Genomic DNA, 27649 nt, shown 5'->3' on the forward strand with positions numbered 1-27649 from the left:
GAATGACTACAAACAAATGAAAATGGTCGAAACTGAGAAATTAAAACTGGAAGCTGAAAAAGGACAAATTTCACAAGTAATGGCCCAGCTTCAGAAAGTGGAGGTATGGTGAATATAGATATAACATTCACTCGCAGTAGATCATTAACAAATATACCATATATTTCATCATGAGTTAAATGGCAGAGGCATAATATTTTATTATTGCTATCTAAAATAATTAAAACTTTTTCTCAGTTGAGGAGTAAAGTAAAATCTGTTTTCATTTAACTGTCAGTGAGTGTTGTGTCTTCTTTTGTTTGTTTATGTTTATCTTCATGCTTATATGGCCAATTATGGTTCAAGCACACTGTCCTGGGCACAAGTATCTGGGCTGCCTGTCCAGGACAGTGAATTAGTGGTTAGTTTTGTTTATGGTTAAAAAGAGAGAAGTTGGTGTAGTTGCCGTACAACTTCCCACCAGGTCATTCAATTTGCTGTGGGTGGGAGCTGGTACCAGGATGCAAAAATCAGTATCTGCCAGCCTTTTTCCTTACGTAACTTTATATGAAAGAAAACACCCTTGCAGGTTTATGAAATCTGACTATGGAACCAGCATATACATGTTATATTATTTTTGTAATACACACAGGAGAATAATGATGTGGTCCAATCTCGTGTCATCTTGAAAAAAAGAGGTAGAGAAGTCAGAGATGCCTTGCGCAAAATTACAGTGAGTTGAAAACATGCGTATATAAATAAAGACATAATCCTTTTATAAAATAGTATTGTTTATTGAGGCTTATATGCTGGAAAAAAAATAGGGTAGGTAGACTTGTAGGACATTTTTTTAATTTTGGAAATTATTTTATATAAAAAATTTATTACCATGACACGAAGATTATTGCTTTGTATAATTTTCTTGATAATTATTTGAGAAAAGATTAGAATTAGCAGAGTAAAATTAGGGTCAGTCGGGTAATAAGAATCAAACATTATTTTATGTTGTGCCTAATACTGTTATACCAGGTATATATAGGAAGTAAAATATGGCCTGTTGTTAAATAGCAGACCAAACGAAATATGTCCTGCTAAGAAAACATATAGCCTTCTGGAATAAGACAGCACAGGGTGCAGGGTGCAATTTGTTTTTAAAATTTTGATTAGCAGTTTTTCCTACTGGATGGAGAATTGATTAGCAACTATTGGAATTTGATTAGCACTTTAATAAAATGAGTAAACATGAATAAAACACATTCTTTTCATTAAAATTGCATATTTCTTATACATGTATCTGTATTGTGGGCTGCTTACCCGAAAATAAAACAAGTACAGAACAGTACATGTGAAGGTCATCACTGTCACTTGTTTACAAGGCCGTATCCTCTGGAGGTCAAGGGGAGCAGTTGCCTCCCCCTCCCCCTCCACACACACACCCAGAGAATCTCACTTTTTTTGGGGGGGGGGGGTATATAGAAAATAGCATAGAAATGTCAGGGTTTAATTTTTATAGTACAACATATTTCTGAATAATATTTGTCAATGGTTATGCTAAGCAGCTTGGTCATCTAACTTGTTCAAAGTGATTTTTTAGTCTTTCCTGAGTTGATTTGTATGTCTGATCCAAAGTGCGATTGAAGCCCGAGAAAAATTCCTCATTTGGCTGATCATTCCAATGTATTCGGTGTTCATTTTTGTTATGAAAATTGACAGTTCTTAAACGATATATATACGTATTTTACCGGAACATTATTTGCCGAGGCAATTCGAAATTAAAAACGCCAAGCTGTTGATTAGTCGATAATATCATATGTATACGCAAACATTTTCGCGGCTAAAATAATGCGCGATCAAGCTTTCATTTTACATTTTCACAATAGTTTTTGCCAATAATAAAATAAAAACGACCAATATCAACTGAACTCCTTTCAATGACAGTTTCACGTACGATGTAATTATACTCGAGACATTCTTGCCATGTGGTCTGCATGCTGTTAGTCTTGTCCGCATGTATGTCTGATAATACATGATGCAGAACATGGGCGTATATAGGGGGGGTTCGATGGGTTCGACCGAACCCCCCCTGAAATCACTTTTTTTATAATTTAATATATCTGACATTGATATCTGACATTATTATATTTACTCAACATAGAAATATATGCCCAATATCTCTGCAATCTATTTTGGAACCCCCTTTTTCAAAATCCTATGTATTGGAACCCCCCTTTTCAAAATCCTATGTACGCCCATGCAGAAAACTTGAAAAATCACAAACTAGACCAAATACTATTTATTAGTAGTATTCATAGGTTGCATTCAGGTTTACAAATATTTGTATTTTTACACAGTCCTTTACACTGTGTTTTTACTGACCTGTTGAATTTTTATATTGATGTTGATCATCACTTTAGTTTTGCATTAACCATAGTTTGACACCCAATAGCCGATGTATTTTTCGTGCTGGGGTGTCGTTAAACATTCATTCATTCATTCATTCATTCAGGTTTACAAATAACGAAAGCCACAAGTATGTATCGAATATAAGAATAATCAGTGTAAAAACAACAAACTGAAATCTCGTAGTCACGAGATACCAGACGTGAGTTCAGCCAGCCGTTTGTCGCTAATGTTTGCCAGACTGTTTTTGACGCAACAAGTTAAACCGAACGACCACTTCGACAACCGGTCAAAATAATTATCAGACATTTTGACTACTGGCTATCGCTGAACGCAGATCATGCATAGCACCGAGTGTCACTTGTAGTATAAAACCACGTGGCAGGTAATTTGACGATAAAAATAAAGTGTGCATGCGATGCGCTATGTGTTTTGTATCTATAGGCATTATTCAAAGCTAACTCGGAAATAAGTTAACGCGTAATTAAATTCGCGGAGCTATCAGCATGTTCACAATTTTCGCGGTATATTTAATTCGTGAACATAATATATTTGCGTGCACGGTAGGCTACAAGTTCAGTGTACACGGTCATAGCTGCTTGCAAATTAGTTTACCACAATGACGTAGCAACTAGTACGTTACATCACTGTTCTTGTTAAAACGTCAAACATCCTCCGCGTATTCCGACAGTATTTTCTATTTGAAATACTAACTCATGCGAGAAGGTTGTACACTGAGATAAATTTTTAAAATGTTTATCATTGGCGAATCAGTTACCTTGGCTGCGATCACGGAAAATCGACACCCCTAAGTGCGTTCTTCTCCCGCGATCTCAATTCAAAGATCAGTTTGGTTACAAAAAACATGCATCGCAAATTGCTAGTCATTGTTACAATATTGCATTGCGATCGCAAGATTTTGCATCGCTTTTTGCGATGCGAACCCGGTCATTTTGCAGCCTGGGGTGAACGAAGGGCTTGGGATAGTGTGTTAAAAACAATTAGGACTTATGAAATGTATTTTAGAGCATTATATACATAAGTGTTTTGATTCTGTTTGACAGAAACAGTGGTTGGATCTGGAGAACACAGTAATGCTCAAAGCTTTGACTTTGCCAAATGATCTTGATAAAAATACAGTAAGTACATCATAAAACTTCCATATGTATCAAGTTTTGCTGTTTTTGATTATAGTGAATATCGTATGTTGTAGTATTGTTTGACTTTAAATGTTATCTCTTTATGGAAAGTGTATATTTTAGACCAGCAGTACACACTGGTAGTTTGCATTGCCATAAATAAGTCCTTTTTGTTTTAGAAATTAAAATTCCTCTTTAATCTTGACTCTTACTTTGTTAAAATATAAAGTTATACAGGCATCGAAATAAGTCGAGAACGGTCGTTCAGGTTACTGGGAGGTTACCACATGTTAGAAAAGTCGAGAACGGTGTTTCGTTCTCGATAAAAAATTTCAACGAATGGTAGTTTTGTTTCCGAACGTAAACCAGGCAATGCATTCAGGACTTCTGCGTTTCATTTTCTCGTCAGGAATTGCATCGATGTTCGCGCGCAAGTCACTCCGCGTTTAAGCAGCGTCCACTAAATGAATTTATGTCCGCGTTTTGTTTTCTCGTACAAAATTGCACCGATGTTCGTGCGCACTTGTGCAATTGTAAAGCAATTTTGGCAATCCGCGTTTAAGCAGCGCCCACTAGATAAATTTACTTCCGGATTTTGTTTTTCGTATCGATGTTCGCGCGCACCGTTACAATTTCAGAACGACCGCATAGTAGTAACAGGAATTCAATTCTAACTTTCATATAGTTGTGGAAACCTATAGGTTACCAGACTATATTTTGTGGTAACCTGTAAATGGGTTACCAGACACAATGCTTATTTCGATGCCTGGCTATATCAATATTTTGATTCATGATAAGTATGAATTGTGTATCCTTGACTACATTTTGCAGTGAGATCAAAATCACCACCCCCAGAAAACAAAAACACCTTTCTTAAAGGTTTTGAACATATAATAATTGTATGCTGGTACCATTGCATTATTTCTGTTAAAAAACTGTAATCACATGAGTTAGCTCCCCTCCACCCCCTTCCTCTTCCAAGTCAGCCCTCCCACAAACTGAAAACAAACAGCTAAAACAAGTATGGATCTAATTGTTGTACATGATTCCGTTTATGCTTACAAGTAGGAAAAATAAACTTCTTTTATTTTTCAGCCAGTTGAAAAGTCTGAACTACTAGATTCTGCTGGACAGGTGAAGGGTGAGACTTGTATTTATTACTGTTTATTATCCAAGAAAAAGATTGACACTTTTATTTTTGTTTTCCGTTTGAGCGACCTATCTGTTTAGGCCACCCAGTACATAAGACCATGAACATTCTGTTTCCATGTTTCTTTGTTCCAGCATGAATGAAAAAGAATGTGATTCATAACAGTCTAACACATCCTTTAATTAGAGGTTATGATATGTGGGTCTCTATCACATCCTTTAATAAGAGGTTATGAGGTGTCTAACATAATATTATGTAGGTCTCTAGAACATCCTTTAATAAGAGGTTATGAGGTGTCTAACATAATATTGTGCAGGTCTGTAGCACATCCTTTAATTAGAGGTTATGAGGTGTCTAACATAATATTGTGCAGGTCTGTAGCACATCCTTTAATTAGAGGTTATGAGGTGTCTAACTTTAATTAGAGGTTATGAGGTGTCTAACATAATACTGTGCAGGTCTCTAGAACATCCTTTAATTAGAGGTTATGAGGTGTCTAACATAATATTGTGCAGGTCTGTTGCACATTCTTTAATTAGAGGTTATGAGGTGTCTAACATAATATTGTGCAGGTCTGTAGCACATTCTTCAATTAGAGGTTATGAGGTGTCTAACATAATATTGTGCAGGTCTGTAGCACATCCTTTAATTAGAGGTTATGAGGTGTCTAACATAATATTGTGCAGGTCTCTAGAACATCCTTTAATTAGAGGTTATGAGGTGTCTACCATAATATTGTGCAGGTCTGTAGCACATTCTTTAATTGGAGGTTATGAGGTGTCTAACATAATATTATGTAGGTCTCTAGCACATCCTTTAATTAGAGGTTATGAGGTATCTAACATAATATTGTGCAGGTCTGTAGCACATTCTTTAATTAGAGGTTATGAAAGAATGAAAGAAATGTTTTATTTAACGACGCACTCAACACATTTTATTTACGGTTATATGGCGTCAGACATATGGTTAAGGACCACACAGATTTTGAGAGGAAACCCACTGTCGCCATTACATGGGCTACTCTTCCGATTGGCAGTAAGGGATCTTTTATTTGCGCTTCCCACGGGCAGGATAGCACAAACCATGGCCTTTGTTGAACCAGTTATGGATCACTGGTCGGTGCAAGTGGTTTACACCTACCCATTGAGCCTTGCGGAGCACTCACTCAGGGTTTTGAGTCGATATCTGGATTAAAAATCCCATGCCTCGACTGGGATCCGAACCCAGTACCTACCAGCCTGTAGACCGATGGCCTGCCACGATAGAGGTTATGAGGTGTCTAACATAATATTGTGCAGGTCTGTAGCACATCCTTTAATTAGAGGTTATGAAGAGTCTAACATAATATTGTGCAGGTCTGTAGCACATCCTTTAATTAGAGGTTATGAAGAGTCTAACATAATATTGTGCAGGTCTGTAGCACATCCCTTAATTAGAGGTTATGAGGTGTCTAACATAATATTGTGCAGGTCTGTAGCACATCCTTTAATTAGAGGTTATGAAGAGTCTAACATAATATTGTGCAGGTCTGTAGCACATCCTTTAATTAGAGGTTATGAGGTGTCTAACATAATATTGTGCAGGTCTGTAGCACATCCTTTAATTAGAGGTTATGAAGAGTCTAACATAATATTGTGCAGGTCTGTAGCACATCCTTTAATTAGAGGTTATGAGGTGTCTAACATAATATTGTGCAGGTCTGTAGCACATCCTTTAATTAGAGGTTATGAAGAGTCTAACATAATATTGTGCAGGTCTGTAGCACATCCTTTAATTAGAGGTTATGAGGTGTCTAACATAATATTGTGCAGGTCTGTAGCACATCCTTTAATTAGAGGTTATGAAGAGTCTAACATAATATTGTGCAGGTCTGTAGCACATCCTTTAATTAGAGGTTATGAAGAGTCTAACATAATATTGTGCAGGTCTGTAGCACATTCTTTAATTAGAGGTTATGAAGAGTCTAACATAATATTGTGCAGGTCTGTAGCACATCCTTTAATTAGAGGTTATGAAGAGTCTAACATAATATTATGCAGGTCTGTAGCACATCCTTTAATTAGAGGTTATGAGGTGTCTACCATAATATTGTGCAGGTCTGTAGCACATCCTTTAATTAGAGGTTATGAGGTGCCTACCATAATATTGTGCAGGTCTGTAGCACATTCTTTAATTGGAGGTTATGAGGTGTCTAACATAATATTATGTAGGTCTCTAGCACATCCTTTAATTAGAGGTTATGAGGTATCTAACATAATATTGTGCAGGTCTGTAGCACATTCTTTAATTAGAGGTTATGAAAGAAAGAAAGAAATGTTTTATTTAACGACGCACTCAACACATTTTATTTACGGTTATATGGCGTCAGACATATGGTTAAGGACCACACAGATTTTGAGAGGAAACCCACTGTCGCCATTACATGGGCTACTCTTCCGATTGGCAGCAAGGGATCTTTTATTTGCGCTTCCCACGGGCAGGATAGCACAAACCATGGCCTTTGTTGAACCAGTTATGGATCACTGGTCGGTGCAAGTGGTTTACACCTACCCATTGAGCCTTGCGGAGCACTCACTCAGGGTTTTGAGTCGATATCTGGATTAAAAATCCCATGCCTCGACTGGGATCCGAACCCAATACCTACCAGCCTGTAGACCGATGGCCTGCCACGATAGAGGTTATGAGGTGTCTAACATAATATTGTGCAGGTCTGTAGCACATCCTTTAATTAGAGGTTATGAAGAGTCTAACATAATATTGTGCAGGTCTGTAGCACATCCTTTAATTAGAGGTTATGAGGTGTCTAACATAATATTGTGCAGGTCTGTAGCACATCCTTTAATTAGAGGTTATGAAGAGTCTAACATAATATTGTGCAGGTCTGTAGCACATTCTTTAATTAGAGGTTATGAAGAGTCTTAACATAATATTGTGCAGGTCTGTAGCACATCCTTTAATTAGAGGTTATGAAGAGTCTAACATAATATTGTGCAGGTCTGTAGCACATCCTTTAATTAGAGGTTATGAAGAGTCTAACATAATATTGTGCAGGTCTGTAGCACATCCTTTAATTAGAGGTTATGAGGTGTCTAACATAATATTGTGCAGGTCTGTAGCACATCCTTTAATTAGAGGTTATGAAGAGTCTAACATAATATTGTGCAGGTCTGTAGCACATCCTTTAATTAGAGGTTATGAAGAGTCTAACATAATATTGTGCAGGTCTGTAGCACATCCTTTAATTAGAGGTTATGAAGAGTCTAACATAATATTGTGCAGGTCTGTAGCACATCCTTTAATTAGAGGTTATGAGGTGTCTAACATAATATTGTGCAGGTCTGTAGCACATCCTTTAATTAGAGGTTATGAAGAGTCTAACATAATATTGTGCAGGTCTGTAGCACATCCTTTAATTAGAGGTTATGAAGAGTCTAACATAATATTGTGCAGGTCTGTAGCACATCCTTTAAATAGAGGTTATGAAGAGTCTAACATAATATTGTGCAGGTCTGTAGCACATCCTTTAATTAGAGGTTATGAAGGGTCTAACATAATATTGTGCAGGTCTGTAGCACATCCTTTAATTAGAGGTTATGAAGAGTCTAACATAATATTGTGCAGGTCTGTAGCACATCCTTTAATTAGAGGTTATGAAGAGTCTAACATAATATTGTGCAGGTCTGTAGCACATCCTTTAATTAGAGGTTATGAGGTGTCTAACATAATATTGTGCAGGTCTGTAGCACATCCTTTAATTAGAGGTTATGAGGTGTCTAACATAATATTGTGCAGGTCTGTAGCACATCCTTTAATTAGAGGTTATGAAGAGTCTAACATAATATTGTGCAGGTCTGTAGCACATCCTTTAATTAGAGGTTATGAAGAGTCTAACATAATATTGTGCAGGTCTGTAGCACATCCTTTAATTAGAGGTTATGAAGAGTCTAACATAATATTGTGCAGGTCTGTAGCACATCCTTTAATTAGAGGTTATGAGGTGTCTAACATAATATTGTGCAGGTCTGTAGCACATCCTTTAATTAGAGGTTATGAAGAGTCTAACATAATATTGTGCAGGTCTGTAGCACATCCTTTAATTAGAGGTTATGAAGAGTCTAACATAATATTGTGCAGGTCTGTAGCACATTCTTTAATTAGAGGTTATGAAGAGTCTTAACATAATATTGTGCAGGTCTGTAGCACATCCTTTAATTAGAGGTTATGAAGAGTCTAACATAATATTGTGCAGGTCTGTAGCACATCCTTTAATTAGAGGTTATGAAGAGTCTAACATAATATTGTGCAGGTCTGTAGCACATCCTTTAATTAGAGGTTATGAGGTGTCTAACATAATATTGTGCAGGTCTGTAGCACATCCTTTAAATAGAGGTTATGAAGGGTCTAACATAATATTGTGCAGGTCTGTAGCACATCCTTTAATTAGAGGTTATGAAGGGTCTAACATAATATTGTGAAGGTCTGTAGCACATCCTTTAATTAGAGATTATGAAGAGTCTAACATAATATTGTGCAGGTCTGTAGCACATTCTTTAATTAGAGGTTATGAAGAGTCTTAACATAATATTGTGCAGGTCTGTAGCACATCCTTTAATTAGAGGTTATGAGGTGTCTAACATAATATTGTGCAGGTCTGTAGCACATCCTTTAATTAGAGGTTATGAAGAGTCTAACATAATATTGTGCAGGTCTGTAGCACATCCTTTAATTAGAGGTTATGAAGAGTCTAACATAATATTGTGCAGGTCTGTAGCACATCCTTTAATTAGAGGTTATGAAGAGTCTAACATAATATTGTGCAGGTCTGTAGCACATCCTTTAATTAGAGGTTATGAGGTGTCTAACATAATATTGTGCAGGTCTGTAGCACATCCTTTAATTAGAGGTTATGAAGAGTCTAACATAATATTGTGCAGGTCTGTAGCACATCCTTTAATTAGAGGTTATGAAGAGTCTAACATAATATTGTGCAGGTCTGTAGCACATTCTTTAATTAGAGGTTATGAAGAGTCTAACATAATATTGTGCAGGTCTGTAGCACATTCTTTAATTAGAGGTTATGAAGAGTCTTAACATAATATTGTGCAGGTCTGTAGCACATCCTTTAATTAGAGGTTATGAAGAGTCTAACATAATATTGTGCAGGTCTGTAGCACATCCTTTAATTAGAGGTTATGAGGTGTCTAACATAATATTGTACAGGTCTGTAGCACATCCTTTAATTAGAGGTTATGAAGAGTCTAACATAATATTGTGCAGGTCTGTAGCACATTCTTTAATTAGAGGTTATGAAGAGTCTAACATAATATTGTGCAGGTCTGTAGCACATTCTTTAATTAGAGGTTATGAAGAGTCTTAACATAATATTGTGCAGGTCTGTAGCACATCCTTTAATTAGAGGTTATGAAGAGTCTAACATAATATTGTGCAGGTCTGTAGCACATCCTTTAATTAGAGGTTATGAGGTGTCTACCATAATATTGTGCAGGTCTGTAGCACATCCTTTAATTAGAGGTTATGAGGTGCCTACCATAATATTGTGCAGGTCTGTAGCACATTCTTTAATTGGAGGTTATGAGGTGTCTAACATAATATTATGTAGGTCTCTAGCACATCCTTTAATTAGAGGTTATGAGGTATCTAACATAATATTGTGCAGGTCTGTAGCACATTCTTTAATTAGAGGTTATGAAAGAAAGAAAGAAATGTTTTATTTAACGACGCACTCAACACATTTTATTTACGGTTATATGGCGTCAGACATATGGTTAAGGACCACACAGATTTTGAGAGGAAACCCACTGTCGCCATTACATGGGCTACTCTTCCGATTGGCAGCAAGGGATCTTTTATTTGCGCTTCCCACGGGCAGGATAGCACAAACCATGGCCTTTGTTGAACCAGTTATGGATCACTGGTCGGTGCAAGTGGTTTACACCTACCCATTGAGCCTTGCGGAGCACTCACTCAGGGTTTTGAGTCGATATCTGGATTAAAAATCCCATGCCTCGACTGGGATCCGAACCCAGTAACTACCAGCCTGTAGACCGATGGCCTGCCACGATAGAGGTTATGAGGTGTCTAACATAATATTGTGCAGGTCTGTAGCACATCCTTTAATTAGAGGTTATGAAGAGTCTAACATAATATTGTGCAGGTCTGTAGCACATCCTTTAATTAGAGGTTATGAAGAGTCTAACATAATATTGTGCAGGTCTGTAGCACATCCTTTAATTAGAGGTTATGAGGTGTCTAACATAATATTGTGCAGGTCTGTAGCACATCCTTTAATTAGAGGTTATGAAGAGTCTAACATAATATTGTGCAGGTCTGTAGCACATCCTTTAATTAGAGGTTATGAGGTGTCTAACATAATATTGTGCAGGTCTGTAGCACATCCTTTAATTAGAGGTTATGAAGAGTCTAACATAATATTGTGCAGGTCTGTAGCACATTCTTTAATTAGAGGTTATGAAAGAAAGAAAGAAATGTTTTATTTAATGACGCACTCAACACATTTTATTTACGGTTATATGGCGTCAGACATATGGTTAAGGACCACACAGATTTTGAGAGGAAACCCACTGTCGCCATTACATGGGCTACTCTTCCGATTGGCAGCAAGGGATCTTTTATTTGCGCTTCCCACGGGCAGGATAGCATAAACCATGGCCTTTGTTGAACCAGTTATGGATCAGTGGTCGGTGCAAGTGGTTTACACCTACCCATTGAGCCTTGCGGAGCACTCACTCAGGGTTTTGAGTCGATATCTGGATTAAAAATCCCATGCCTCGACTGGGATCCGAACCCAGTACCTACCAGCCTGTAGACCGATGGCCTTCCACGATAGAAGTTATGAGGTGTCTAACATAATATTGTGCAGGTCTGTAGCACATCCTTTAATTAGAGGTTATGAAGAGTCTAACATAATATTGTGCAGGTCTGTAGCACATCCTTTAATTAGAGGTTATGAGGTGTCTAACATAATATTGTGCAGGTCTGTAGCACATCCTTTAAATAGAGGTTATGAAGGGTCTAACATAATATTGTGCAGGTCTGTAGCACATCCTTTAATTAGAGGTTATGAAGAGTCTAACATAATATTGTGCAGGTCTGTAGCACATCCTTTAATTAGAGGTTATGAAGAGTCTAACATAATATTGTGCAGGTCTGTAGCACATCCTTTAATTAGAGGTTATGAAGAGTCTAACATAATATTGTGCAGGTCTGTAGCACATCCTTTAATTAGAGGTTATGAGGTGTCTAACATAATATTGTGCAGGTCTGTAGCACATCCTTTAATTAGAGGTTATGAAGAGTCTAACATAATATTGTGCAGGTCTGTAGCACATCCTTTAATTAGAGGTTATGAAGAGTCTAACATAATATTGTGCAGGTCTGTAGCACATCCTTTAATTAGAGGTTATGAAGAGTCTAACATAATATTGTGCAGGTCTGTAGCACATCCTTTAATTAGAGGTTATGAAGAGTCTAACATAATATTGTGCAGGTCTGTAGCACATCCTTTAATTAGAGGTTATGAAGAGTCTAACATAATATTGTGCAGGTCTGTAGCACATCCTTTAATTAGAGGTTATGAAGAGTCTAACATAATATTGTGCAGGTCTGTAGCACATCCTTTAATTAGAGGTTATGAAGAGTCTAACATAATATTGTGCAGGTCTGTAGCACATCCTTTAATTAGAGGTTATGAAGAGTCTAACATAATATTGTGCAGGTCTGTAGCACATCCTTTAATTAGAGGTTATGAAGAGTCTAACATAATATTGTGCAGGTCTGTAGCACATCCTTTAATTAGAGGTTATGAAGAGTCTAACATAATATTGTGCAGGTCTGTAGCACATCCTTTAATTAGAGGTTATGAAGAGTCTAACATAATATTGTGCAGGTCTGTAGCACATCCTTTAATTAGAGGTTATGAAGAGTCTAACATAATATTGTGCAGGTCTGTAGCACATCCTTTAATTAGAGGTTATGAAGAGTCTAACATAATATTGTGCAGGTCTGTAGCACATCCTTTAATTAGAGGTTATGAAGAGTCTAACATAATATTGTGCAGGTCTGTAGCACATCCTTTAATTAGAGGTTATGAAGAGTCTAACATAATATTGTGCAGGTCTGTAGCACATCCTTTAATTAGAGGTTATGAAGAGTCTAACATAATATTGTGCAGGTCTGTAGCACATCCTTTAATTAGAGGTTATGAGGTGTCTAACATAATATTGTGCAGGTCTGTAGCACATCCTTTAATTAGAGGTTATGAAGAGTCTAACATAATATTGTGCAGGTCTGTAGCACATCCTTTAATTAGAGGTTATGAAGAGTCTAACATAATATTGTGCAGGTCTGTAGCACATCCTTTAATTAGAGGTTATGAAGAGTCTAACATAATATTGTGCAGGTCTGTAGCACATCCTTTAATTAGAGGTTATGAAGAGTCTAACATAATATTGTGCAGGTCTGTAGCACATCCTTTAATTAGAGGTTATGAAGAGTCTAACATAATATTGTGCAGGTCTGTAGCACATCCTTTAATTAGAGGTTATGAAGAGTCTAACATAATATTGTGCAGGTCTGTAGCACATCCTTTAATTAGAGGTTATGAAGAGTCTAACATAATATTGTGCAGGTCTGTAGCACATCCTTTAATTAGAGGTTATGAAGAGTCTAACATAATATTGTGCAGGTCTGTAGCACATCCTTTAATTAGAGGTTATGAAGAGTCTAACATAATATTGTGCAGGTCTGTAGCACATCCTTTAATTAGAGGTTATGAAGAGTCTAACATAATATTGTGCAGGTCTGTAGCACATCCTTTAATTAGAGGTTATGAAGAGTCTAACATAATATTGTGCAGGTCTGTAGCACATCCTTTAATTAGAGGTTATGAAGAGTCTAACATAATATTGTGCAGGTCTGTAGCACATCCTTTAATTAGAGGTTATGAAGAGTCTAACATAATATTGTGCAGGTCTGTAGCACATCCTTTAATTAGAGGTTATGAAGAGTCTAACATAATATTGTGCAGGTCTGTAGCACATCCTTTAATTAGAGGTTATGAAGAGTCTAACATAATATTGTGCAGGTCTGTAGCACATCCTTTAATTAGAGGTTATGAAGAGTCTAACATAATATTGTGCAGGTCTGTAGCACATCCTTTAATTAGAGGTTATGAAGAGTCTAACATAATATTGTGCAGGTCTGTAGCACATCCTTTAATTAGAGGTTATGAAGAGTCTAACATAATATTGTGCAGGTCTGTAGCACATCCTTTAATTAGAGGTTATGAAGAGTCTAACATAATATTGTGCAGGTCTGTAGCACATCCTTTAATTAGAGGTTATGAAGAGTCTAACATAATATTGTGCAGGTCTGTAGCACATCCTTTAATTAGAGGTTATGAAGAGTCTAACATAATATTGTGCAGGTCTGTAGCACATCCTTTAATTAGAGGTTATGAAGAGTCTAACATAATATTGTGCAGGTCTGTAGCACATCCTTTAATTAGAGGTTATGAAGAGTCTAACATAATATTGTGCAGGTCTGTAGCACATCCTTTAATTAGAGGTTATGAAGAGTCTAACATAATATTGTGCAGGTCTGTAGCACATCCTTTAATTAGAGGTTATGAAGAGTCTTTAATTAGAGGTTATGAAGAGTCTAACATAATATTGTGCAGGTCTGTAGCACATCCTTTAATTAGAGGTTATGAAGAGTCTTAACATAATATTGTGCAGGTCTGTAGCACATCCTTTAATTAGAGGTTATGAAGAGTCTTAACATAATATTGTGCAGGTCTGTAGCACATCCTTTAATTAGAGGTTATGAAGAGTCTAACATAATATTGTGCAGGTCTGTAGCACATCCTTTAATTAGAGGTTATGAAGAGTCTAACATAATATTGTGCAGGTCTGTAGCACATCCTTTAATTAGAGGTTATGAAGAGTCTAACATAATATTGTGCAGGTCTGTAGCACATCCTTTAATTAGAGGTTATGAAGAGTCTAACATAATATTGTGCAGGTCTGTAGCACATCCTTTAATTAGAGGTTATGAAGAGTCTAACATAATATTGTGCAGGTCTGTAGCACATCCTTTAATTAGAGGTTATGAAGAGTCTAACATAATATTGTGCAGGTCTGTAGCACATCCTTTAATTAGAGGTTATGAAGAGTCTAACATAATATTGTGCAGGTCTGTAGCACATCCTTTAATTAGAGGTTATGAAGAGTCTAACATAATATTGTGCAGGTCTGTAGCACATCCTTTAATTAGAGGTTATGAGGTGTCTAACATAATATTGTGCAGGTCTGTAGCACATCCTTTAATTAGAGGTTATGAGGTGTCTAACATAATATTGTGCAGGTCTGTAGCACATCCTTTAATTAGAGGTTATGAGGTGTCTAACATAATATTGTGCAGGTCTGTAGCACATCACCTTTAATTAGAGGTTATGAGGTGTCTAACATAATATTGTGCAGGTCTGTAGCACATCCTTTAATTAGAGGTTATGAGGTGTCTAACATAATATTGTGCAGGTCTGTAGCACATCCTTTAATTAGAGGTTATGAAGAGTCTAACATAATATTGTGCAGGTCTGTAGCACATCCTTTAATTAGAGGTTATGAAGAGTCTAACATAATATTGTGCAGGTCTGTAGCACATCCTTTAATTAGAGGTTATGAAGAGTCTAACATAATATTGTGCAGGTCTGTAGCACATCCTTTAATTAGAGGTTATGAAGAGTCTAACATAATATTGTGCAGGTCTGTAGCACATCCTTTAATTAGAGGTTATGAAGAGTCTAACATAATATTGTGCAGGTCTGTAGCACATCCTTTAATTAGAGGTTATGAAGAGTCTAACATAATATTGTGCCCGTTTCGTACTTAAAGGCAGCACTGACAGCAATTGCCGTAGCTGTGGTATGAATTATTGTCGGTTGAAAGGATAATTTTTTATTTTTACTTTTGTGTTGATTTGTTGCAAATGTTACTGGTTTAAAATTGCTGTAGGCAGGGTCAAAATTGCTTTAACTTTAAGTGAACAGTTTGATTGTTGCAAATTCTTGAGTTCAAGCCCTGTTAAGATAATTATTACACTTGGGGCCTAATTCACTAAACTCTCCACAACTTTGCGATGTCGCAGTGAAATGCTAAAAGACTTGCAAAGAGGATGCTTTGTTGTTTAACAGAGCCTAAGAAACCTTTATGAAATAGGCCCCATATCTAAAGAATTAGAGAAATCCATTTTTGATACCACACTTGGTACTCCTGATAAACAGCAATCTGATTTTTTTTAATGTGCATGTGTATATCCATCTTCCCATCGTACCAACAGGACAGCCTTTGATACATGTACATCTGTCATGGAGCACTAATTGGTGACAGAAAATATCTTAGTCCACTGATGGGGGCCCAGCACAAGGTCTAGGGATAAGTTTTTATCATGTCTTATTAAATGACTGTAACATTTGGCTAATAGTTTATTAATGCATTGTTTGTGTAAAGATTTTTTTTTCTAATTTTAGTTTCAGATGATGTGAGAAGTCATATTGAAATTTGCAAGCAATTTGACTTGGCCAAATTTAGGTAGGTTTTATAGCTTTGATACACATGGCCCCCATCTCCCCTGGCTATATCAGTGACCCCCACCTCCACTACCACTCCCTCTTCTCTGACTTGATAAGTTATTGCTTACAATTAGATACATTAGACCTAAGATTTACTGTTTTAAAAATTACCTGCCTCTTAACTTTACAGACTTGGTGGGGTGAGTTTTAAAAAAAAAACCCATATATCCCTCCTCCCAAACTTGTCCGATTTATTAAGTTATTGCTTGCTATGTTTCAGTTCTGTTTGGTCACAAAGGTTACTACTGTAAGAGTGACCTGACTTTAACTGTACATACTGATTTTCTTGTCATTTTGACATACATGTATTCCCCCTCCAGACTTCTCTGATTTATTAAGTTATTGTTTGCTATGTTTCAGTTCTGTTGGTCCCAAAGGTTACTACTTTAAGAGTGACCTGACTATAACTGTATATACTGGTTTTCTTGTCAATCATGTATTCCCCCTCCCGACTTCTCTGATTTATTAAGTTATTGTTTGCTATGTTTCAGTTCTGTTGGTCCCAAGGCTTACTACTTTAAGAATGACCTGGCAATGACTGTACAGACACTCATTTCATCTGTGAATAACTATCTGACTGGACATGGTTTTTCTCACATAGCAGCTCCTGAGATGTTCCGGTCACGAGTTGCTGTGAGTTCATTAAAATATATACCGCAATCTATTTAAAGTGAAAACCACTACATGGACTATTATGAAAACAAAAATATTAATAGTGTGTTCTCTGTATATAGTAATTTTTAGTGTTAAATATGGTTTATTTATTGTGTACGAACCCAAAACAAGGGTCTGAAAAGTGACTGTCGTCAACCTTAGTACACAGGGCACATTAAGGCAATACTTTTCTTAACGTGCACAGCGAGTTACTTCCCTCTATGTAGCAAATTTAAAATGGTGGGGATATTTTTTAAGGTTGACATTGAAGATTTATTTTGTTAATAATGATGCAAGTACTTCAGTCAGGTTTAATTAAATCACTACTGTTTGAGGTAGTATTTAACTTAGTTTAAATTAGTGTTTGAATTGTAGACTATTTGTAATGCTATTTTGATACAATGGAACAATATATATTAATACCAGTAAAAGAAATTATGTTGCTATATTTCAGGAGGGTTGTGGTGTTGACATACAAAACTCACAAGAGGTAAGAGTTAGAATATAAACATTTGATATTGTTAAAATTTGAAAGGGCGGGATGTAGTCCAGTGGTAAAGCACTCGCTCGATGCACGGTCAGTCTGGAATCGATTCCCGCCTGTGGACCCATTGGGCTATTTCTATTTCAGCCAGTGCACCATGACTGGCATATCAAAGGCTGTGGTATGTACTACCCTGTCTGTGGGATGGTGCATATAAAAGATTCCTTGGGGACTTGCTGCTAATTGGAAAGAATAGCCCATGAAGTGGCGGCAACAGGTTTCCTCTCTCAATATCTGTGTGGTCCTTTACCATATGTCTGACACCATATAACCGTAAATAAAATGTGTTGAGTGCATCATCAAATAAAACATTTCCTTCCTTCCTTGTTCAAATGTGTTTGTTTGTGGCAACTCAACACATGAATACATACATATTGTGTAAAGTAATACTTTATGTATGATGGTCTTGACAGTAACAGGTGTAAGAGGCATATTGTTATCAATATACAAAAAGGTTTAAAACTGTTTATTTGTGTAATTTCATCAAACATACATTTTCTGTTTAGCTTTATTTTCAGTAAATACTAAATTTAAGGCAAGTGAATGATAGACTTTAAAATAGTTTTAAACGAGTTGTCAGCAGTGTGTTTTCCCTATCAATTAAATGTCATAATTATTATATATCTTGACTTTAGTATTGATTACAAAAAGAGTTATCATATGCATAAGTTAACTCAGTTTTTTAAAGTACAGGTAGTTGAATCTGATTAAGCAATTTCGTGGGTAATAAGATTGTAAACAGTTCCATTTTCCATAAAAGATATATTTATATGGATGTTACTTGTTTAAATTTCACGTTCTAATTTTAATCATTTTAAATTTTTTCTAGTTGTATAAATTATATGACCGTGATGCCGTCAATGATACCGAGTCTAAATCTCACCAGCTGCTGGATATGCTTCACTTACGTGGTGCCTCCCTAGTCTCATTTGCAGGTTAATGATTTTCTTTTAAGTCATTCAGACATAAACTTTATTAAGAAGCTGAAAAAATAAAACATCATGGACGTAGCCCAGTGGTAAAGCGTTCGCTTGATGCGCGGTCGGTCTAGGATCGATCCCTGTCGGTGGACCCATTGGGCTATTTCTCGTTCCAACTAGTGCTCCACAACTGGTGTAACAAAGACTGTGGTATATACTATCCTGTCTGTGGGATGGTGCATATCTAGGTTTATTTCCATTATCTGTTTTATCCACCTGTTTACTAATTTGTCTTTCATCTCGCTAAAATGGAGGCGAGACGAAGCCCAGTGGTAAACGCTCGCTGGATGCGTGGTCGGTTTGGGATCGATTCCCGTTAGTGGGCCCATTGGGCTATTTCTCGTTCCAGCCAGTGCACCACGACTGGTATATCAAAGACCGTGGTATGTACTACCCTGTCTGTGGGATGGTGCATATAAAAGATCCCTTGCTGCTAATCGAAAAGAGTAGCCCATGAAGTGGCGACAGCAGGTTTCCACTCTCAATATCTGTGTGGTCCTTAACCATATGTCTGATGCCATATATCTGAAAATAAAATGTGTTGAGTGCATCGTTAAATAAAACATTTCCTTCCTTACTTTTAATTTTTAAAAATTAAATTAGTTGTTAATGTAAATAAAAATCAAATATTTTTTTTTATATATTTGTTATATGTTGCAGACATGTTGTATCAAACCAGTGTAAAACCATTGCCAGAAAATGTCACCATTGGCATAAACGTTTAAATGTATTTTATTACCAATAAAAGAATTAGTTTTTTCTTTCATTAGCAAGCATTTATATGTACTGGAAAGATAGTGACAGCCATTAATGGTAATTTTTAGGTTATCTGACAAAAATGAACACTGACAGAGAAACATTGCCACTTCGAATGTTTAGTGTTGGAACACACTACCAGCCACGTAAGTACATGCAATAATAATATTGCACATTCTTGTCATTGTTTTGAATTTTTGTGGTACTGAATTCATAGCTAATAGTAAGAAGTAAATTTTGGAATCACAATACTGGAAGTTATTTAATGTCAAATTAAAACAAAAAAAACCCACCCCACCCAATAGTCGATGATGTGCTCTAGTGGTGTCGATTGACACTCAATAGCTGGTGTATTTTTTTGTGCTGGTGTGTCATTGAACATTTATTTATTTATTCATTTTAGTGTTGTTAAATAAAGCAATGTTTTTTTCAAAAAGAAAAAGTAAAATAAAGGATACATTTTCAATAAAATACAGAATATTCCATATTTAAGAAAGTAGTTTAGTATATTTATTGTTGTTATGGGTTTTTTTAATGTTTGGAGAAGTAACTTATTTTGAATAAATCATTTTCAGAATGTGACTTGCCTGGATTATTTGGAGCTCTCCAGTCAACAAAGGTAAATGAATGTTTTTTTGGTTTATGTTTTGGAGTTAGGTTTTTTCATGAATCCGTTCTTAGATTATTAATGGTTACATGCTTTGACAAAACTACTATAACCATTTATTTAGCCTGCATGTTTTTATTTAATCTTTAATCTTTAAAATAATATATAGAGGATGCTCCCCGAGTGTTATGTGATATCATAATTTATTTTTATACTTTTATCAACTTGTGCTGATTAATTATGATATGACAAGACACAGGGGTTTTTTTCTTTGTATCATCCATTATCATTCTTTTCATTTGCGACATTTGTAAACAATGTCAGTAATATAAGTCGAATGTCACTATATTTGGCAGCGGTAGACTCGTTAACTGGCAGAATAACAGTGGCGTGACATCACTAATGATATGTTTAGTACTGAAACATGCACAGTGACGCAACAAAAGAAGCAATATCTCCTAGGAGAATATCGCAGGAGATATCACAAATTATAGTGCTAGCGATATCTCCTACAAAAACCTTTAATGGATGATAATTGCTTTTTTGACAGGCAGTGTTGTTTTCTGGAAGTGAATGTGACACATCCAGCGCTGAAGAGTTTGACAAGATGAAGTCACTAATATGGAACATGTACAAATCTATGGGATTTCCAGTTAGGTAAGAAATTTATTCAAATTGAAATTTTTATTAATTATTGCCAAGGTATCTGCATGTAAATATTTATGATAGATATCCACAAAAGATAATCATCCTATCTAGTGGTTCAAAAGAAAAAAACAAAGTAAAATGGAAACACAAATGTGTATTAACATCTCATCACATTTAAATAATCCTGTCTTCAACTAAAAATATATTTACAAGATTAGTGTTTCCCATGGCCATAAATTGCTCTAGCCCAGTAGTAAAACACTCGCTTGATGCGCTGTCGGTTTGGGATTGATCCCCATCGGTGGACCCATTGGGCCATTTGTCATTCCAGCCAGTGCACCACAATTGGTATATCAAATGCTGTGGTATGTGTTATCCTGTCTGTGGGATGGTGCATATAAAAAATCCCTTGCTACTAATGGAAAAATGTAGCGTGTTTCCTCTCTAAAATTATCAAATGTTTGACATCCAGTAGCCGATGATTAATAAATTTTGTTACAAAACAATTTTTTTTTTTTTTTTAACTGCTCTACATATTATATTTTTGTTGATTTAATGTCTACTTATACATACTCGCATGTCTTCTAGAAAGGAATGTTTAATAACACCGCAGCACATTGTCCAGTCAACAGCTTTAGGTGTCAGGCAGTTTATGACATCTTGTCCAAATTGGGGCGGGATTTAGCTCAGTCAGTTGAGTAGTCGTTTGAGGTGCTTGCGTAACAGGATCGAACCACGTTGGTGGATCCATTCAGCTGATTGGGTTTTTTCTCGTTCCAACCAGTGCACCACAACTGGACAAAGGCGGTGGTATGTGTTTTCCTGTCTGTGGGAAAGTGCATATAAAAGATCCCTTGCTGCATTAGGAAAAATGTAGTAGGTTCCTCTGCCGACTACAAGTCAGAATTACCACATGTTTGACATCCATTGGTGTCATTAAACAAAACCAAACTCCTAGTCCAAATTGTTAATTTTAAAAGAAGAATTTTGATACTAGGTTATACCCATAGAGTAACTTCGAAAATATATTAGAAAGAATCGGAAGTTAAAACTATTCCCCTAGAACACTTGCATCATATAGATGATTAATTACCACATCCCGGATCAGGAATCCTGGAAGGTTTAAAAGCCAGTGTCATTGTATTTAATTATTTTCATTATTCACTTCTCTTGTTTTATAGGTTAGTGTGTTCTCCAGGCAGTGAACTCCATGTTGCAGAATCTAAACGAGTTGAGGTTCAGATGTGGGCTCCAGGTATCGAGCAGTTTGTACAGGTATGTTTTACCATCAAGGCTCAAAATGACGGCGGATACTCTGCAAATGCTGCTCAAAATACTCAATATGCCTTCTGATAATGAGGGCCCGTATTTTCAAAGCTGTCATAATGCAATGAAATCATAAAACCATCATGCGTTATGATGCCACAATGGCGTGTGCTGTAATGACGTCATAGCCTATGATGGTTTTACAATTAAAGTATTTTGAGATGTTGTTAATTTATTTTTCTATTCAACTTAACCCGACCTCAAATTAATGCACTCAGGGGAAAGAAGGAAGCTTTTCAATCATGTGACCTAAACACCAAGAGTGGCACTCCGATGGACCCATCCTGGAAAAAGGAAACGAGGAAGACCGAAAGAAATCCGAGAGGGCAGTCTGAGCTGGAGCTTGCTGGAGAAGCTGGTAAATGGGAATGGGAACTTTATTTACGTGCCCATATCCACAGAGGTTCAGGCACGCCCACCCCGGACTTAACCTCTGACTTCGCCAGTGACCAATTCTGGGACAGGAGGGGAGAGTGGGGGGGTAAGTTTGAGGTGGACGGAATTTGGAAAAATTTAGTAAGTTGAGAATAACCAAGTTTGGAATCAATTAGAGGCCAAACAAAAAATTAGACTGCTCATCCAAAGTTGAAGGTGATTGGAGCAATTTAGATGGACTGCCAAAAATAAAGATGCCAGACTATTTACAAAAAAAAAGTCCATACTCACGGTGGCAATGTTGACTAGGGAGGTTGGCGCTACGGCGAGTAGAGAAAGTCTGTCATCCTAAGGTTTCGGAAGAGCTGGTTGTTGTGTTGGTCTCTGCAGTAGAGTGATGATGGTTGGGTAGGCTCTTCCGAAGACCTTCTTAGTCAGCTGGTGGATGGTACGGTTGTCCATTTCGGCGAGCAGGAGAGCTTGGTTCACCAGGTGTTTCCATCGGTGGGTGATGCACGCTGCAGCTTTCTTGCTGTCCTTTGCTGAGACGCATTGGATCGCGAAGTCCCCTTCAAAATCCACCAGTGGCTCATACAGGATCGACATGCCTTGCATGAAGAGCTTCTTGGAGCTGTCCTTGATGTTGATGCACGTCTTGACAAGATTGGCGTAGCGGGGGTTGAGCTTGCCTCCCTGCAACGTCCAATCTTGTCCCTCATTCACCGCCGGAGTTGGTCGAGGTCTTGAAGAGGTGGCGCCTGGCTGGTTGTCTGCCTTCCTCTTCCCAATGGCCGGTTGATGGGCCGGCTTCTCGACGGGGGCCACCTGTAAAGTCGGTGGCCGCACCGGAGTTGCCAAAGTCGGAGCAGGTGTTGGGGGCGATGACGGTCCTTCGTGCATGGCTGTGTCCAGGACCGCCCCTGGTGTAGTGGAAACGTCAGTATCCAGATCAGCCGGAGCCTCTTCTTTCTTCTTCTGTTTCCTAGGAGCAGCGGTGGGCGGCGAAGCAGAAGGAGCCGCCACCGGTTTTGTCTCCCCCTGGATCACCCCTGACGCACGTTTCCTCTTCCTCCACCTTCCTTTCTTCTGTTGCCGGTCACCATACACCAGGGTCACGGTTGCCCGAGACCCGGTGTAGGCGACGCGGTATTCAAGCAAAGTTCCATACGTAGAAATAAGTCCCCCCAGGTGGGGGGCAATGCCAGAGAGCACAGCGACACGTCTGTCAACATCTCTGAAAAACTTCGGAATGAGTGGAAGCTGGTAAAAGACAGGCAGCAGTGACGATCTCTGGTTATAGCCGTATGTGCTTCTTAGCACGAATGGGATTAAGTCAGACCTGAACAGTAAGCAGAGGACTCAATGAAACATTTTAAGCCACCCCATTGTTGTTCGGACCAGTCCATTGTTTCAGGGGGAAATGCCATTAGTTTGAGGTCAGGTTGAGTATTCATGAAATGAGAAAACAATCCATTTCCTACATGTTGTTTATTGTACTTTAATAGCATTTTAATTGTAGAATGTGTATACATGGATGTATCTCATTCATTGATTTACCTTAGTAGTGCACCCAGCAGCTGATATTTTTATTCATGCTAGGTTATTCAACCATTTCAGGGCCATAGCTAGTGGGGGGGGGGGCAATTACCCCCCAAAAAACCAAATTACTGGTTATTGATATTGGCATTTTAATTAACTTCCCTGAACTGGCTGTAAAATGGTATTTCATAGCCTCTAGATTTTAAAGTTTCCCAGACCCCCAAGGACTTGCACCTTCCATGCTTGTTTGTTCCAAACATTCATCTGTCCCCACCCCCAAAACAAATTCCTAGCTATAGCCCTGTATTTATGTTCTTTTATTGTATCTAGTATGCAACAACAGCATTTGTGTGACTATTATTTTAATTGTAGTCACCAGACACTTGACATGAACTTTCTGTTTCTAGGTTGCTTTTGCTTCCCAGTACAAGGATTATGTGAGTCGCAGGCTTTGCTGTCTCCACTCTGTGAATATTGGTGATCATAAACTGGGCCAACACATCCACATGGTAACAATAATTCAATATCATTTAATACATGCTTTGTTTTTAAACAATTAAATTTTGTGCTAAAGAAGAAAGAACATTTAAAATTAATCATGCATTAGGAAAACTGAAATTTAATCCAAGATGATTTTTAATAGCAGATGATTGTCTGCAATGCTTTGCACTTTTCTTTATTAAAAAGTATGGTTTAATATGAAAACATTGGAACTGTAAGAATCTCTAAATGGTTTTGTTTGTTAATTTTACAGGTACATGGACAAGCCATGGATATGACCCGAATGATAGCATGTGCCTTAGAACATGGTTCTGTACAGCAGGTTTGTCTTAAACTGATTACTTACTTACATCATTCAGATAAAAATATATAATTACATGCTTATATTTCTGACAGTACAGCAATTGTTGGGTTTAATGTTTTGGTTTTCATCAATTGTTTGAGGGGGGGTGGGGGGGTGTTTTGGGGTATTTTCTTTAGTTTGTTAAACAACAGATCATTTGCATGAGGAACAAAACCCAATTATTTGCACAAACAATTTTTAAATTAACAGATATTCTGACAGAAAGAGAAAGAGGAACACAGTATTTTGGACCAAATTTAATTTACTATTAGAGTAGCTATCCTGTATAAAATGCAGAGATGTAATGTCTGTGGGTGGACTAAACATCAGTAACACAGTTAACTTCCAGATACAATGGATGAGATTTGGATGCAGTCAATACTTGCTGTTAAATAGTTGTGTGTTCCCTTATTTCTTTCCATCAGTATATAAATGTTCGGGTTTAAACTACTTCCCTACTTTAAATGTTTATTAAAATGTCTGAAAATTGCTGAAGAGGAGGAATCAGGGTTTCTAGAATGTTTATCAAATTCTCTAGCCATGGGATCAGTGATTTTAGAAATTTACTAGCCACCATTTAAAATTCTCTAGCCATGGGATCAGTGATTTTAGAAATTTACTAGCCACGATTTAAAATTCACTAGCCCTACTTTACTTTAAGTTAATACAATTTTACTAAATACTAGTAATAATCAAATATGTCACCTAAAGAGGGAGATAAAGCCTAAAAATACTAACATTGGGGGGGGGGGGTGGGGTCAGGATATTTATATTTACAAAACAGACTTAACTGCAACATTTGACACAAAAAAATTCACTAGCTGTCGGGCGTGGCAATTTAATAGCCCAACACTGAATATCACTAGCCATGGGAATGGGGCTACAATAATCTAGAAGCCCTGAGGAATGTACACAGAGTGCATAATTCAATCTGTGCAAGTCAAAACAGAGTATGGATGGAAATGTGTGTGTGTGTGTGTGTGTTTTCATGACTACAAACTCCACAATGCTGAAGACAATCTTTGAATTGAATTTCAATATGTTATTTCTATTAAGACTGATCAGTTATTAACAATTTAAATACTGTTAAAAAATATTTCTCTTCACATTTTGTTATTGCAGGGTTCATGGAAACTACCAGAAATACCAATTCCAAGTGGACCAATCACTGATTAAACTAAAAACCATGACTACAACTCATCTGCCTAGATCTTTTCATAAAGAAACCATCCGTTTTAATCTACGAGCTAATAAAAACAAACGATCTATTCAAATGGAATGATTTTCTGCTACCTAAAAAAAGACATCTCTAACAGATAGACTAGATGAAAGAACTCATTATTCTGCAAAATGAATAGTTATTCATCTAATCGAATAATCAACTAACAGTGTAACTGATTGCATCTCATCATGTATTAGGATTTTCTTGGTTTTACCAGGTATCCATGATCTTCCATGCCATTGTTCATTAATTCTGTTAATGACAATATTGCACCATATCTTTTTATGAAATCTTATTACCATGAACCATGTGTACGTATGACTTGCGAACCAGAACCCTTTCTCAAATGGTTCCAAGTGATAAAAACTTATCTGTGTCAGTATATTTATTTTTTGTGCTGGGATGTCGTTAAACTATTCATTCATTGTATATTTATAAAACGTGTTGACTGCAGGAACAATAAACTTAGATAGCATTTTTAATATAATTTAAGAATGATGGTCGATGTATTGATCTGATTTTGGAGTGATTAAGATGGCAGATATTTTTTATTTGCTGCTGAAGGATGTGACATTATGATGTCCTAATAAGGTCGTCTTCATCAACACTGATTCATTTGTTAAATAAATATTTTAATAATATACTAAACACCAAAAGAAACCATACACTTTTCAAAATGCCATATTTTCTCAAATACTTTTTTCTACCAATTTTGTATATGTGATGCAATCACATCCTTTGAATAAGATCACCCAACAAAAACGTGCAATCCATTGGACATTTCACTGGTCAGGCCGGAAAACTGGTTTTGCACATAAAAGCATGTGCATGATTAAATTGATGTATGCAAGTGGCTACTTCATACTGAATCAAATGCTGAATGATAGCTAGTGGTACACAGTATGCAGGAGGGTGAGACACGACCAACAACCATTAACTCTGCTTGCATTGACGTGAAGGAAGGAATGTTTTATTTAACGACGCACTCAACACATTTTAATTACGGTTATATGGCGTCAGATATATGGTTATGGACCACATAGATAATGAAAGAGGAAACCCACTGCCACCATGCAATGGGTTATACTTTCCAATTAGCAGCAAGGGATTTTTATATGCATCATCCCACAGACAGGGTAGCACATACCATGACCTTTGATATACCAATCGTGGTGGCATTGACGAGAATGACAAAACTATGAGCAAATGTGGTTTCAACATGTATGTTATCTCCATAATATGACTTCTAAAAGTGGACTAACACATTACTAAAGACTGATGTGTCTGTTCAATGAAGTTGCGACTCTATCCATGCAATTTTACCTCTAATTTCTGACTGAGGATTTCGATTTGTCATATGTGTTACAGTTTTACATTTTTTGTTTATACACCCACCCCACACTCCAGGTTGTTTTTATTTTTAAAATATAATGGAATGTAGTGAAGTGCTTTGCTTGTTACTGAAATCTGTTTTGATATTATCATTATGAACTTCTTTTTCTCTTACATTAGAATGAATTTGAAAAATATTAAGTAGATAATTTCTTTTGGCATTCAATAACATATATAATATTAACTCGCTGTAGATTATAATAATGAAGAAAATGATAGACTGTCAAACTTGCCATTATCTTTCCACCTAATGACCTTTGAATAAAATAGAAAAGTGACTTACAAACAAATTAGCCATTGTTTACTAACATTATGTTCCACTGTAAAATAACTTGATCACAAGTTTTGAATTGCTGACATTAAATGGGGTGGGATGTACCTCAATGCTTGCCTAAGGTACAGTGAGGTTTTTAACAATCCCAG

General features: G+C 36.8%; 1 protein-coding gene across 1 annotated transcript; it reads left to right on the top strand.

The window, feature by feature from the left end:
- LOC121384377 (serine--tRNA ligase, mitochondrial-like) lies at positions 1-27274 on the top strand. The gene is made up of 15 exons (XM_041514749.1): positions 1-103; positions 632-712; positions 3444-3518; positions 4614-4659; positions 16238-16298; positions 16831-16972; positions 17448-17483; positions 18367-18472; positions 19342-19419; positions 19849-19892; positions 20431-20537; positions 21710-21803; positions 24176-24277; positions 24523-24591; positions 25735-27274. The coding sequence occupies exons 1-15, from the start codon at positions 17-19 to the stop codon at positions 25786-25788; spliced, it is 1182 nt and encodes a 393-aa protein (XP_041370683.1). The 5' UTR covers positions 1-16; the 3' UTR covers positions 25789-27274.
- Positions 27275-27649: the final 375 nt, after the last annotated feature.

The sequence above is a fragment of the Gigantopelta aegis genome, chromosome 10 (assembly GCF_016097555.1).
Source record: "Gigantopelta aegis isolate Gae_Host chromosome 10, Gae_host_genome, whole genome shotgun sequence".
Lineage (NCBI taxonomy): Eukaryota > Metazoa > Mollusca > Gastropoda > Neomphalida > Peltospiridae > Gigantopelta > Gigantopelta aegis.

Bases quoted from the DNA above. Each gene is read 5' to 3' on its own strand.
- LOC121384377 (XM_041514749.1), top strand. From the start codon at position 17: ATGAAAATGGTCGAAACTGAGAAATTAAAACTGGAAGCTGAAAAAGGA. The intron at 16,973-17,447 runs GTGAGTTCATTA...GCTATATTTCAG, and splicing joins TGTTCCGGTCACGAGTTGCT to GAGGGTTGTGGTGTTGACAT. The intron at 19,893-20,430 runs GTAAATGAATGT...CTTTTTTGACAG, and splicing joins GAGCTCTCCAGTCAACAAAG to GCAGTGTTGTTTTCTGGAAG.